Source organism: Rhyacophila brunnea, unplaced genomic scaffold (genome assembly GCF_057557595.1).
Source record: "Rhyacophila brunnea isolate RB1 unplaced genomic scaffold, BYU_Rbru_1.0 scaffold_6, whole genome shotgun sequence".
NCBI classification, from domain to species: Eukaryota; Metazoa; Arthropoda; class Insecta; order Trichoptera; family Rhyacophilidae; genus Rhyacophila; species Rhyacophila brunnea.
This window is the reverse complement of record NW_028233276.1, coordinates 9,086,993-9,099,614: the sequence shown is the minus strand read 5'-3', so window position 1 is coordinate 9,099,614 and position 12,622 is coordinate 9,086,993. Positions and strand designations below refer to the sequence as shown.

At 34.4% G+C, this 12,622-nt stretch overlaps 1 protein-coding gene across 12 annotated transcripts in view; it reads left to right on the top strand.

The window, feature by feature from the left end:
* The window catches only part of plx (PTB_TBC1D1_like and TBC domain-containing protein plx), a 79,125-nt gene extending 67,035 nt beyond the window's left edge, over positions 1-12,090 (top strand). For all 12 annotated transcript variants that reach the window (XM_085957135.1, XM_085957134.1, XM_085957131.1 and 9 more), the window contains 16 exons: positions 140-344; positions 775-897; positions 1,043-1,158; positions 1,903-1,994; positions 2,612-2,753; positions 3,050-3,291; positions 3,709-3,917; positions 4,008-4,175; positions 4,897-5,061; positions 5,493-5,657; positions 6,984-7,135; positions 7,223-7,321; positions 8,008-8,161; positions 8,608-8,777; positions 9,197-9,364; positions 9,840-12,090. In XM_085957135.1, the coding sequence (XP_085813261.1) occupies positions 140-344; positions 775-897; positions 1,043-1,158; positions 1,903-1,994; positions 2,612-2,753; positions 3,050-3,291; positions 3,709-3,917; positions 4,008-4,175; positions 4,897-5,061; positions 5,493-5,657; positions 6,984-7,135; positions 7,223-7,321; positions 8,008-8,161; positions 8,608-8,777; positions 9,197-9,364; positions 9,840-11,120 (3,651 nt within the window). In that variant the 3' untranslated portion in view covers positions 11,121-12,090. The remainder of the gene's footprint in view (positions 1-139; positions 345-774; positions 898-1,042; positions 1,159-1,902; positions 1,995-2,611; positions 2,754-3,049; positions 3,292-3,708; positions 3,918-4,007; positions 4,176-4,896; positions 5,062-5,492; positions 5,658-6,983; positions 7,136-7,222; positions 7,322-8,007; positions 8,162-8,607; positions 8,778-9,196; positions 9,365-9,839) is intronic.
* The last annotated feature ends 532 nt before the right edge of the window (positions 12,091-12,622 follow it).

Below are 12,622 nucleotides of genomic sequence, written 5' to 3'. Positions count from 1 at the left end.
ATGTTTGTGATTAATGCACCATCTGATACTTTTACACCCAATAACTTCCTTTTACATTAAATGAGTATAAATAATAATCTATGAAGGTACTTCACTGGCACATTAGTTAAATTTTTGTCGTATGTTGTCTTCTCTCCAGGTTGGAAGGTCAGAGCTTCGCCTGATTAGTCCTGATAGAAAGCAAGTCCTCCTTCACCGCCGTCTCAGAGATGTCGCCTCATGTGCTCAAGGAGTCAAGAACATTGACCATTTTGGATTTATCTGCCGGGAACCGGGTCTTGAATGCTTTGCAGGATATGTGTTCAAGTGTCAGTCAGAAGGAGTGGCATGTGATATTGTTGGCGGTAATGAAATTTAGCGTTGTTCAATCAATATTCCATTACCAGCTTAATAATTGTATCAATTAGGTTATTAGATTAGTAATTTTGATAAATTTTCTTCATCATTATTGACACTGCAAATTAATATAGGTCTTGGCTGCTTATAGGAAAAATTTCCACTCCCCACTGCTGCAAGTTCGATCCACCGTCTTAGCAATTCTGTGTCATTTTGTCGAATCACTCTTGCTCATTCTCATTTTTTTAGCATTTCGATTCATATGTCAATAATGGACTTGATGAGGATTTTGTGTAGTTTTATTTAAGTTTGCTTTGGAAAGACTCTTAAACTCTCTGTAAATCGTAGTAGGATTTGTTTGCCGGAGTAATTATTCCGCTAACTTTTGAGAAGTAATACCAAATAATCAATAATGACATATATTTTGTTTATTTTCAGCCATAACTCAAGCTTTTGTGGCACACACAGAAATGGTGAAACAAGGAAAGGAAAAATCACCGATCTTTTCATGTGAACACTGCCCCATGGTCTGGTACCACAAGCTCTGTCAAGACCTAGAAGGTAATACATATTACAACTATTTATGGCAAACGATCATTGATGTTGATTTAACCGTATTTAAATCTATTCTCCACAAAATAGAAATGAGAAATATACACCGATACTTACTTGAATAAGTAAATCTTTATTGCTTATCAAATTTCAGGATTAAGTGAGAAGCGAGTCCATGCAGCGATTTTGCGGAGGATTGAACAGTTGCCTGAAGAAGAACAGGAACAAATCGTCACCAAGTACCAAGGAGGAACGGAAGACCTTTATGAGGTTACATTCAACATTTAATTTCTTTTTCTTATCTGATTCCACTCTTATGAGATGTTAGACACCATCATTGCTACTTTGTCACTCGTGGGTATGAAATAGAACTAAACCATTCTCAGATCTGTTCATCCAAGATGTTTTTCTATTGCCGGCACTTCAACATCATATTGTTCTTACGTTCTTGTTTTCTGATTGAAGAATCAAAATTTTCTGTTCTTGTCTAATATAGTTTTAAATACTTCTATCTGTCAATTCTACTTTATTCATGCATTTAAACGTTTAAAGGTTTGTTGATTGGTGATCTTATCTATACTTTCGTGAACTTGTTAACAAATTATTGAATTACGAATATTTAATAACTACTCAAATTTAATTAGTGGTAGAAAAAATAACATTTACTTGTGTGTTTATTTAACATAGACAGTGACAAATTATAGAAACTTCACAATTATCGCAGCCTATTCTGTACAAATAATATTCAAAATAATATAGGTGAACTACGCATTTTTAACAAATTTACAGCACACCAGAAAAATTAAATTGTATGTTTGAAAAAAAAATGGTATGATACGGTACTAACATTTTTATCCTCCAGATATTTGGTCTGTCTACTGTGTTATTTGTTTGAAACTTGGTTAAAATATTTATGGCTTCATAGACGGATGTTGTGCCACTACTGTAAGCGGTCACACAGTCAATATTAATTAATTGTAGCTCAGTATTAACGGTTTCTTTATTATTCATTAGGTTGGAGAACATAATGCTTTTCTGATGATGCTATTGAGGGCTCATTGTGAAGCTAAACAACAAAGACACGTCCACGATACTGCAGAAAATAGGTGAGTTCCTATTTTTCACGGTTAGAACAACACTGTCTTTTTATGCCTAGTGCAGACCAAAATAATATTATGTCTGTCAACAATTTGTCTCAACACAAATGATCATCAAAAATGCACTTACTAAATGTTTTTTTGAAATCTTTGTTGTGCCGCAATACTACAACCATCATTTGGCTATGATTTTATTGTGCTGTATGTAGTGTTAAGGTCTATAATATAGGGTGCCGAGGGCGTAGATTTATACCTGAAAGTGCAGGCGGTTCCGTAGTTCCCCAGATCACCGTTATGACGTCCATAGCCAAAATATAATGGTAAGGCTATACCACTATAGATAATAATATTCTTAAAGCTACCACAATGTCACAACTATGTGTGTTTGTCAGTTTATTTGCATTTGTTTTTCGTCCGCAGCAGAATACAAAAAATATGAAATGTGTTTATACAAACATTCAACAGGACAGTTTGGACTATGTATTGAATCTTGCATAATATAATGCTACCTTTGCTGTGGATTTATTAAGAGGCTCAGTTTTCTTGGTTTCATGTGTACTAAATAAACTTTTAGGTTAGGGACTTACTTATATTAATAGTTAAAATAATACTATACCTATTTATAGATCTGAGTTCCTGAACCAGTATCTTGGTGGCAGTACCATATTTATGAAAGCAAAGAGGTCGCTGTCCAGCTCTTTTGACCACCTTCTCAAGAGGAAGGCTTCCAAAGATGACTTCGGACAAATTCCAAAGGATTTGCGAAAGGTATAAATACTATGATATATTTCCATAATATTCATTTATTCTTATACTGAGTTTTGCTATAACAGAATTGAAAATAATTATTTTAATTTGATATACAGAATACAAGTTCTTTTGTAAACGAAAATTTGGCAGATGAAAAGATAAAGGGAAATCAAATATACATTTATACGGAATTTCGATTTATGGAGACTTTCCAAGAATAAAAATTTCAGTATACGAGAGTTGGATATATTTAATATATAAAATCTTTTATAGCGATACTATGAAATGTTAAATAATTTTTTTTGTTTTTTCAGGAAACATCTCCAATGCCCCATGCACCCACCCCAACAAGAGACTCAAGCTTGGACCTCCATCTAGACTCTAGCCAGTCAGGCAAAACAAACCCTGTAGCGCCTGGAACCACCAGGCAGAGAACTTCTTCGAATTCTGACAAGGATAACGTATCACAAAATGGCGGTCAGGAATCCGATGCAAATGGACACCATCAAAACGGTCATGAGCACCCTTCGCAGTTGAAGTCACCCATGATGGATATGTAAGTATTTTACTAATTCTTGTAGCTGTAAAATTCATAACATGAGTCTTTAAATTGTATCCAATAAAGTGGAATATACTTTACCTATACTTTTTATTGCAACATGCTTTTGATACTTAAATCTTTTGACAGGATTTTAAAACATAATAAACTGAAATGAAGACTTTTATTGTTTGGCATGTGGAATATAGGACCACTTCTTAGTGAACCATTAAGAGTTCCTGAAACTATGTCTTGAGCTTTACAATTTATGATATGTCTGACGTCGTCGGATTTATCATAACCCAATGCCTGCGATGTGCTGGCCACGAGACACAAATATATCAGCATCTGATAGTGTAAGAATGATGCAAGTTATATAATAAAACACGATTTTTAATTCTCATTTTTCAATTGTTCAAATTTAATTTATTTTAGCTTCATGAAGTTGGGCAGTAGTCCATCTCCGAAAGCCCATTCGCCGGATGACCACAACCGGGACTCCCACCACAAATCTGGCAAAGATTTGACCGCAGAAGAGAGAGATGAAGGCAACCAAGGCTCTTGGCGCCAAGCCATATTCAACAGGATCACTCAGAAGGGAATCGTTGAAGAGTTGGAGGCTGGCGACCAGAGCGGTAATTTAGGTATAGACAGATTAAATCAGAGCATAGCATTTAAATTCTGATTAACATTTACTTAATTTTGTTATACATAATATAAACTTCACTTTTCAGTTGCCGGTAGTGGGACTGAATTACTGAGAAGGCCACCGTCCTTTTCTAATCTCAATCAGGCATACCCAAAGAAGAGAGACAGAGCTGAATTGAGAGAGCTGTGGAAGAAAGGAATCAATCAAGCAATTTTGCTCATACGTATGGAAAAGGAGAATGCTAGACTGAGAGGTAAAGTACAATAATTAATAGTTTTGTATATTATTTAAATTAGCTGAAGTCATGTAAATATCATAATAATACAATAATTGATATGCTAATACAAACTTAAGTATAAGTTGGTTTATAAATTCGTAACTTCAATATACCTACTTGAAGGTTTTTATTTTGTGACCCCAGTATTGCAGGATTAATTCTGAAAAGTATAAAAAATTTGATTTATTGATTTATTATATTAACATGGGATATTACATGAATATTGTTTAAGATGTTTGAAAAAAATCTCTGGGCTCCTCATTGGTGAATGTCATAATCTTTCATTATAACGTTCTACGAAATCATGTGATTGTGAAGATAGGATATGGTTTATTATTACTTATAGTTATAATTAACTAAGTATTTCTTTTATTCAATGAATAATTCACAAAATTTAAGAATGTACCATTCTAATTATTGAACATACATAATTTTGAAAAAAACTTCTGAGACAATATATTATAGCGCTGATGAGCAAATATTAAAAGGCCAATAGTTATAATTTGTTGTAATTAGTATGTCACCTCGTAGCGTAGTGGATAATGCGCAGACTGGGGCGTAAACCCAAGAGATGTAGGTTCGATTCCTGCCGGGTGTCTTACTTTTTTCAAAAAGATTTTTTCTATTGGTTATAATATATTTTCTCAGAAGTGTTTTTCAAAATTATGTATGTTCACTTATATTTATTTTTTTCTAGCTCGCCAAGAAGTGTCTGCTGTGAAGAGGATAAAACTGGAATACGAGGATATAGGAGGATGTGCAAATGAGAATTCAAAGTTGTGGGACGTTCTAACGGCTGCTAGAGACACCAGGATCAGCACCAAAGTTGACTCACAAATGCTTCTACAGGCCATTCGAACTGGTAAACTCTTAATTTAATACATATATTTATATTAGAAACCAGTATTATTGAATATTATTAATATCATAGTGAAGTCTGCGGCAGGCGACCACCGACTCCCGGAGCCATTCGTGGTCCCAGTGGAGCAATAGAGTCTAAGATTTGGAAGAATCATTTCTGCGGAGTGCTGAACCGCCCACCCCCTTTGGATCCCTTTGACATATCTGCAGAAGCTTTACTTTTGGACATTCCCTGAGCGACCGACATTTCCGATTGCCCGCCCACGCACTCTGGCTGCTGGATGCTGGAGCAAGAAGACTGGTGAGCGACAGGGATTCTTGGAGGCGCCGCGTGGTGTCCATATGCTCCAGTTAAGTGGCGGATATGGCAAAAGAAGAAGAAGAAAAATGCAATGGATTATTAAATAATTGAATTTGTTTTTTGCTTTCTAGGAGTACCCCGTGCCAAACGTGGTGAAGTATGGTACTTCCTTGCTGAGCAGTTCTGCCTCCGTCAGCCCCCACCAGACACCAAAAACTTCCCCAACTACGGAACTCCTTATGATGCACTCCTCAAGCAATTGACGTCCCATCAGCATGCCATACTTATTGACCTAGGTATTTATGTTATAAACTATTTCAACAGTAACTTCAACACAGCATAATAAACATATAGAATGGCATTTATTGAGTGTAGTTGTGAAGCTTATGGATCTTCACTTATCTTATGTAGTGCTATCAAACATCTATCATTAAAACAGCTGAAAATTTTATAATATGTATATTATGTGAATAGGTAATTCAGCATTGACTCAAAACGATTGGCTTGTTACCAAAATATAATGTTAAAATTCCATCCCATTATGTTTCACCATGTTAAGGCTATACTTCAGCTGAGGCATGGTCTAAAAAGATCGTGACTAGGCGATGCGCGGATTGTGCAAATGACGCGAGACGAACGAAATATAATTTGTCATAAAAATTCAACATGCGTCCTTTTAATGTTATATTTATTATTATATTCGTAATAATAATAGTATTGACATGGTCTAGTCATGGTATAGTCATTGACATGTTTTCTTTTTCAAGTACATGCGGAACGTTTTTTAGTCATCTTTACACGATTTAAGAATATATTCCTCCGACGCCATCACAAAACAAATTGACGTGCGAACAGGTTGACAATCGCTCTCCGACTGGCAATGCGGCCGAAATTACGTCCCACATACTGTTGAAAATTATTTGCTGTTTCACTAATGTACGCTCTTAACCCAATGCTTACGGGCCGCACAAAATTGTGTTTTTGCTAATTGCTTTTCAAATAGCAAATTAACACGTTAATTAAAAAAATAATTAAAAGAGCCCGTAACCATTGGGTTAATAGCAACTGGCGTCAAAAGTGTCATATAGAAAATATTCAATGTCTATCTTTATTGTTCTATTGTATGTATTCTCAAAAGAGATTTGACATATTATATTATAAATCTATTGTAGAGAGCATTATAAAAAAATATATATACATACTACGTACATTTAGTGGGTATAGAAAGGTGCCTGATCCACTTTAAGATTTTATAATTAACTCGCATCCACTCAAGTGGAATATATAAATTATTCTTGAAGCAATTTATTGAATACATAAATTGCCCTCTCTATTTTACATTACTATTACAAAATCAATTCACATGTTACATCAGCAACCCTATTCTAACAGCTGTGTTAACTTTTAACATCAATTTTTAGTGTCTATTCTCATATTTAAAAAGACGTGCACAGTCATGATTTATTACAACGGAAATAATACAGGTACTAAATTTGATGTTAACAGTTATCATGGCTTTTAGAATACGGGTAAAGGAGTTATCAGAGGTCCAATGAACAAAACATCACCGATAGTAAAGTATTTTATTATAGGTATTAATGGTTGATGTTATTCGATTCCAGGAAGGACATTCCCTAGCCACACTTATTTCTCGTCTCCGATGGGTCCTGGTCAGTTGGCCCTTTTCAACTTATTGAAGGCTTATTCGCTGTTGGACCCTGAGGTTGGTTATTGCCAAGGATTGAGTTTCGTCGCAGGGGTTTTGCTACTTCATGTGAGTACTTCTTTTATTAAGATCACATTCAATATTATTAGGTATTCTTTCAATAAGTTAATAATTGAATATTTTTGTTTATCACAGTTGGATGAAACTGAGGCATTTTTAATGCTCCGCCATTTGATGTTCAGAAGAGGACTAAGACGACAATACCTGCCCGATATGGTAGCGCTCCAAATTGAGGTTTGTTTTTGTCTTAAATTTTTTTGAAAATCAATATGTAAGTATTTAAAATAATAAAAAAAATTAGAAATATTTTTAAAATTCACAGTTAAACTATTTGAAAGAAACTGCTATAAAATGAGTTTGATTTACTTATATCGAATCAATCTTTTTGGTACCTATGGTTATAATACCAAACCAGAACCAGGGGCCAACTGCCTACAGGGGTTCCCTAATAAACTTTATGGAGAGCTCTAGATCTATAGCATCTAACGATATGACCGACCCATTTGAGTCTTCGCGCACTCAGATATTGACTATATTGTACTTAAATTGTTCGCACAGCTCAGAATTGGTATAGTTGCGTCATCTTTAATTTTCTTTTACCGGTCCAAGGATTCTTCAGAATTTTTGTTTTCGAACACTAAACTTGAATAGCCTTTAAAAAAATAACCATAAACTATAATGTACCAACAAGAGGGGGATGTTCAGCAAACGCGCATAATTTAATAATAGTTTTTTTAGTTGTGAATAATTCTATGAATTTATAAGGTAGGTATGTATGTAATTCTTTTTCTTTTTAATGCTTTTAAATATAAATTATCAGAAAATTGTGTTGTACTATAACACTGTACTTCGCCTTACTAAGTTTTCAATATAGTAATATTAAAATGTTTATTAAAAATATGTATTTATACTATTTACAGTTGTATCAGCTGTCTCGTCTACTCAAAGATCATTTACCAGAGCTGTATGACAAGTTTGACCAGTATGACGTATCACCGACGTTATATGCCGCACCGTGGATCCTCACCGTATTTACATCGCAGTTCCCTCTTGGGTTCGTCACTAGAGTTTTCGGTAAGATACGTCGACCTTATTTTATAACCTAAAATGTAATTTGTCAAAAATAATCATTCTATTTAGAATTTTGTATTATTCCATTATACAAAATACATAATCACAACACTGCACAATCTATACAGACTGCATGTGTTTATGCTCACCTACCGGCTGTCATTATGCGCGATGGCTTTATAAATCTATTTAACCAGAGCTGCTTCTTGATCACATGCCCTTGAACCACATTTGAAGTCCTTACTATCCTACCCTATCTTAAGTCAATTATTGTAGTATTTTCTTTTGTAAATAAACCCCTGTTCTTTGAAAGATTTCATAAGGATTTTTCCGTACCACATTCTAAATACGGATTAACTCCTTGTTTCTCGGAGGGTTCTATAAGTCCACTTATAATGTTATAGATGTTTAATGTGTGTCTATTTATAATGTATAATATTTCTGTTTAGATCTGTTATTCCTGGAGTCATCAGAGGTGATATTCCGGGTGGCGATTGCTCTTCTGGACATCCACAAGGATGGCTTGATGCTGTGCGACTCTTTCGAGGAGATTATGGAGTACCTCAAGCACAAGATGCCAAATATTGACAAGGCTATGCTGGATAAAGTTATCAAACTAGTAAGAAGATACATTTATTTAATTATGATAGAGAGATTATTATAATGATACTATGTTTAAAATAAGATTCAATCGTTCAGGCGAGTGACAAGACAGAGCGGGAGCGGGTCAAAGTGATACGGCAAGAGCATTGTAAATTATCTGTGTACCTTATTTTTACTACGCTACTTTTTAAACAATCGACACATTAACAGTTTTAAGAAAATTCTTGACGATTTTTAGCTCGGTAGGTATATCCGATAAGTAGCTCGTTATAAAAGTGAATAAATGTATGGAAAAAATCATAAACTAAAATATCAACAAATGTTTCCTCGTTACATCCGAGATCTCGCTATATCCATGATCGTAATAACCGAGTTCGACTGTATTATATATTATTAATATGTTTTATTAATGTTATATTTTAATTCTGTTTTCAGGCATTCACTCTGGACTTTGGCAGGCAGCTAAATGAATACCACGTAGAGTATAATGTCTTGCAAGAGGAGATGGCAGCTATCGCGCCTAAGATGGCCGCCTTAGCTAAGTTGGAAGTCCGTAATAAAGACCTCATGAAGGTTAATAGACATCTCTCCGACCAACTAGAGGTAATATAATTGCTTGGGGTTATATAAACTAAATATAAACTCAAAAATAAATTTATTAAATTAATTATGCTAATAGTTTCAACAGCCTTTGGTGTCCATTTAAAATGTGATTTCATCACTTTTTTCTCGTGTGGCAGGGCAAACAAAATGGTATAGGTACACATATTAATATTATGTATTTAATTAAATTGTTTCACCTTGCAACAATATTCATTGACTTGACAATGCAACAAGCTAATCCAAGCGGGCTTAAAATGTCAGGAGTATTTTTTATCACTAACATAGAGCCAAACAAAATATTTTAAGTATACAAAAATCTAGTCCATCAAGAGAGTAGGTACAATAAATTATTAGTGCCTCATTTCACCTACAAATTCTATCTAATATTTTTATCTTTTAGTATTTTAATTAAAAATTGTGATGCTATGGATAACAATGCAATAATATTAATATCACTATTTCATTACCATTCCAGACGGAAGTCTTCAAAATCTCATCACTCCAAGCTTCTCATTCACATCTTGAAAGTCAAGTGAAGACTTTAGAGCAGACGGTTGCCTCTTTAGCGAGATACATCGGTACTACTCACGATAAGAAATCTGAACTGCCGAGCGACGTTCGAAAATTATGTCACCAAGTCCAGCAGAATGATAGAAAAACATTTGGAACGCTCGGGCAGAAGTTGGGACAGAGCTTTGCCAGTAAATTCACCTCCGCAGACTTTACTGAGGATTCCGGATCGGATCCTGACGATAACAAATCACGGAAACCGGGCATTTTGAAAACTGGATTGAGTACACCAAATCTATTCCACAAGAACGTCGTAATAGATACCACCAAAAAAGAAGACACCAATGTTAAAGCAAAAAATAATGTAGCGTTTAGTGAACCAGATTTGGATAAGAAAAAGCAGTATCTATCGCTGCAGAAGTCATATTCTTGTAACGCCGGATTGATGGCAACTAGCGGTAATGGTAATAAGGGACAAGAGCAGAGAGTCGATAAGGCAAAAGATGTCAAGCAAAATGATGGAAGCGTTAACGCCGTAAGTAAACTTGCTAGCAATCTAAAAGGATGTCCTTTACGTGTTTTAAATGAAGATTTCGAATATTTTGATCATGATAAGTCAAAAGATATTAAGAATAAGCACGACGATGCTCTCAAGAGCAGCAAATATAGTGACACTTCGAGTATAGCAAGTAGTGTTTCGTCGGGTGTGATGACTCCGACATCTGAAGGGACGGGGAAACAGAAATCGTCAGGATTTTTCGCTCACTCTCACGAACAGATTCGTCAAGAAAAACTTCAAGCCGAACAGTTGAAGAAAGATTTCGACGACAATCTGAAACGACTCGACGCCAGATTATCACCGCAAGTCTCCCACAAGAGCGAAGTGAATAATCATAATGCGTTAGATTCATCAAAGGTAACTGAGAAATTAAATAATGAAAATTCGCTGAAAACAAAAGATGTAATTAATACAGGCAATTTATTGGATAGCGGTTTGGGTACGCCGATTTCTCCAAACGAGAAAAATATTCACAACGTTGAAAGATTCCAACTGAGCCCGAACGGATTGTCTAAGTGCGGCGAGATGGATTTGGGGTCTATTGTGAGCAATCATCCGTTAGTCGGTTGCGATTTGGACATCAAATTCGACGTCCACGCCACTAAACTGAAGTCGCTGAAGCCATCCAGGCTAGGGCAAATAGGTAGTAGAAATTTGAGCATTGAAAGTGGAGATTCCAGAAATTAAATAAGTATTTTGTCTGCTTCTAGTTGGAAATATAGTATATTGCTAGATAAGACATGAAACGTGAAACTTCAAAGATGTAATTTGATAACAAAAAATAATGCTTTCTTTTTAATAATACATGAACAAAAATTATATTTCAGTTTTTATAGAAATTGATAATATTATATTTATTAGTATGCAATAATAATATTATATTGTGTGAAAAGTTGCAGCTTTTTTGACTAAGAGTTATAGTGCACTAAATTATCGTTGCTTTGATGAAGCATTGACTCGGGAGTATACTATTGTTTTTCTATACGAAATTCAGAGTCATTGAAAAAGACATTAGAAAAATAGAGATTGAATTTGTGATGATATTATTGAAGAGCATCCATGTGATTGATGAGAGAATAAACACAATGTTCATGACAATTTTATTATTATAATTACCATAGTTTATGACTTCCCTTTAGATAAATTTATATGAGTAATCCTGGATGAGAAACAAAAATTTAAGGTATTTTAACGTTAGTTGATAATAATATTATAATGTTTAGGTTTCTTATAAAATAAACGTTTGGCACATATGCTTCCCTAAAATAAATTGATGTTTTTCATAACTATTTACAAATTGTATTTCAAAATGTAAATAGGTACAATAAGGGATTGTTCATAAATGTTGCCACAAGATTTTTGGTATTTCATTAAGCTCCATCGTCTCACATTGTCATATTATTTTTTTATCCACCTATTCAAATTACATCACATTTTTCAAATATGCCCCCCCCATTTATTAAAAAAAAAAATTGTTGAAAATGATTAATTTCAGTATAATTTCTCACAGAATATTTTATTCTCAGAAAAAACTCCGTTTATATTTGCTGTTTTTATGACATTGCATTTTATACAATCACATTACAACAGACTCCCTCCTTAGGGCATGGCATCATATATGGACAACCCCTGAAGTTATAATAATAATTATTATAGGTACTGCAAAAAAATAAAACAAAATAGTGTAGCGAAGTCTTTCACTGAATAACCTAAGAGTATTATATAGGTAAAAATACATGCTTATTGAGTAGATAAAAATTAATGTATTCAATTTTGAAATGACGGTAAGGGGTCCAAAATGCCCACTCTAGGGCTGAGGATCTGATCTGAGGGTTCATATATGCTCCACCAGTGCATCCATTCTATACACAAGATTATTATCGGCCGCTGTCGGCGGTTAACGAGGGTAGTTTATCATATGTTTGTATTGAAGTATTATAATTGTTACAATAAGGTAGCCGTCTAAAATGTTAAAACTGTTTATCTTGCTCTAAAATTTAGTACAGCCAAGAGAGGTGCTGTTAAAACATAGCACTTATTGTAATAATTACAACTAACTAATTGTGATAATTGTTATAATAAGTGCTAATACTTCGATACAAAAATATGAAAAACTACCCTCGATAGCTGCCGATAGCGGCCGATAGCAGTCTTCTGTATAGAATAGATGCGCTGGTAGTGGTAATGGT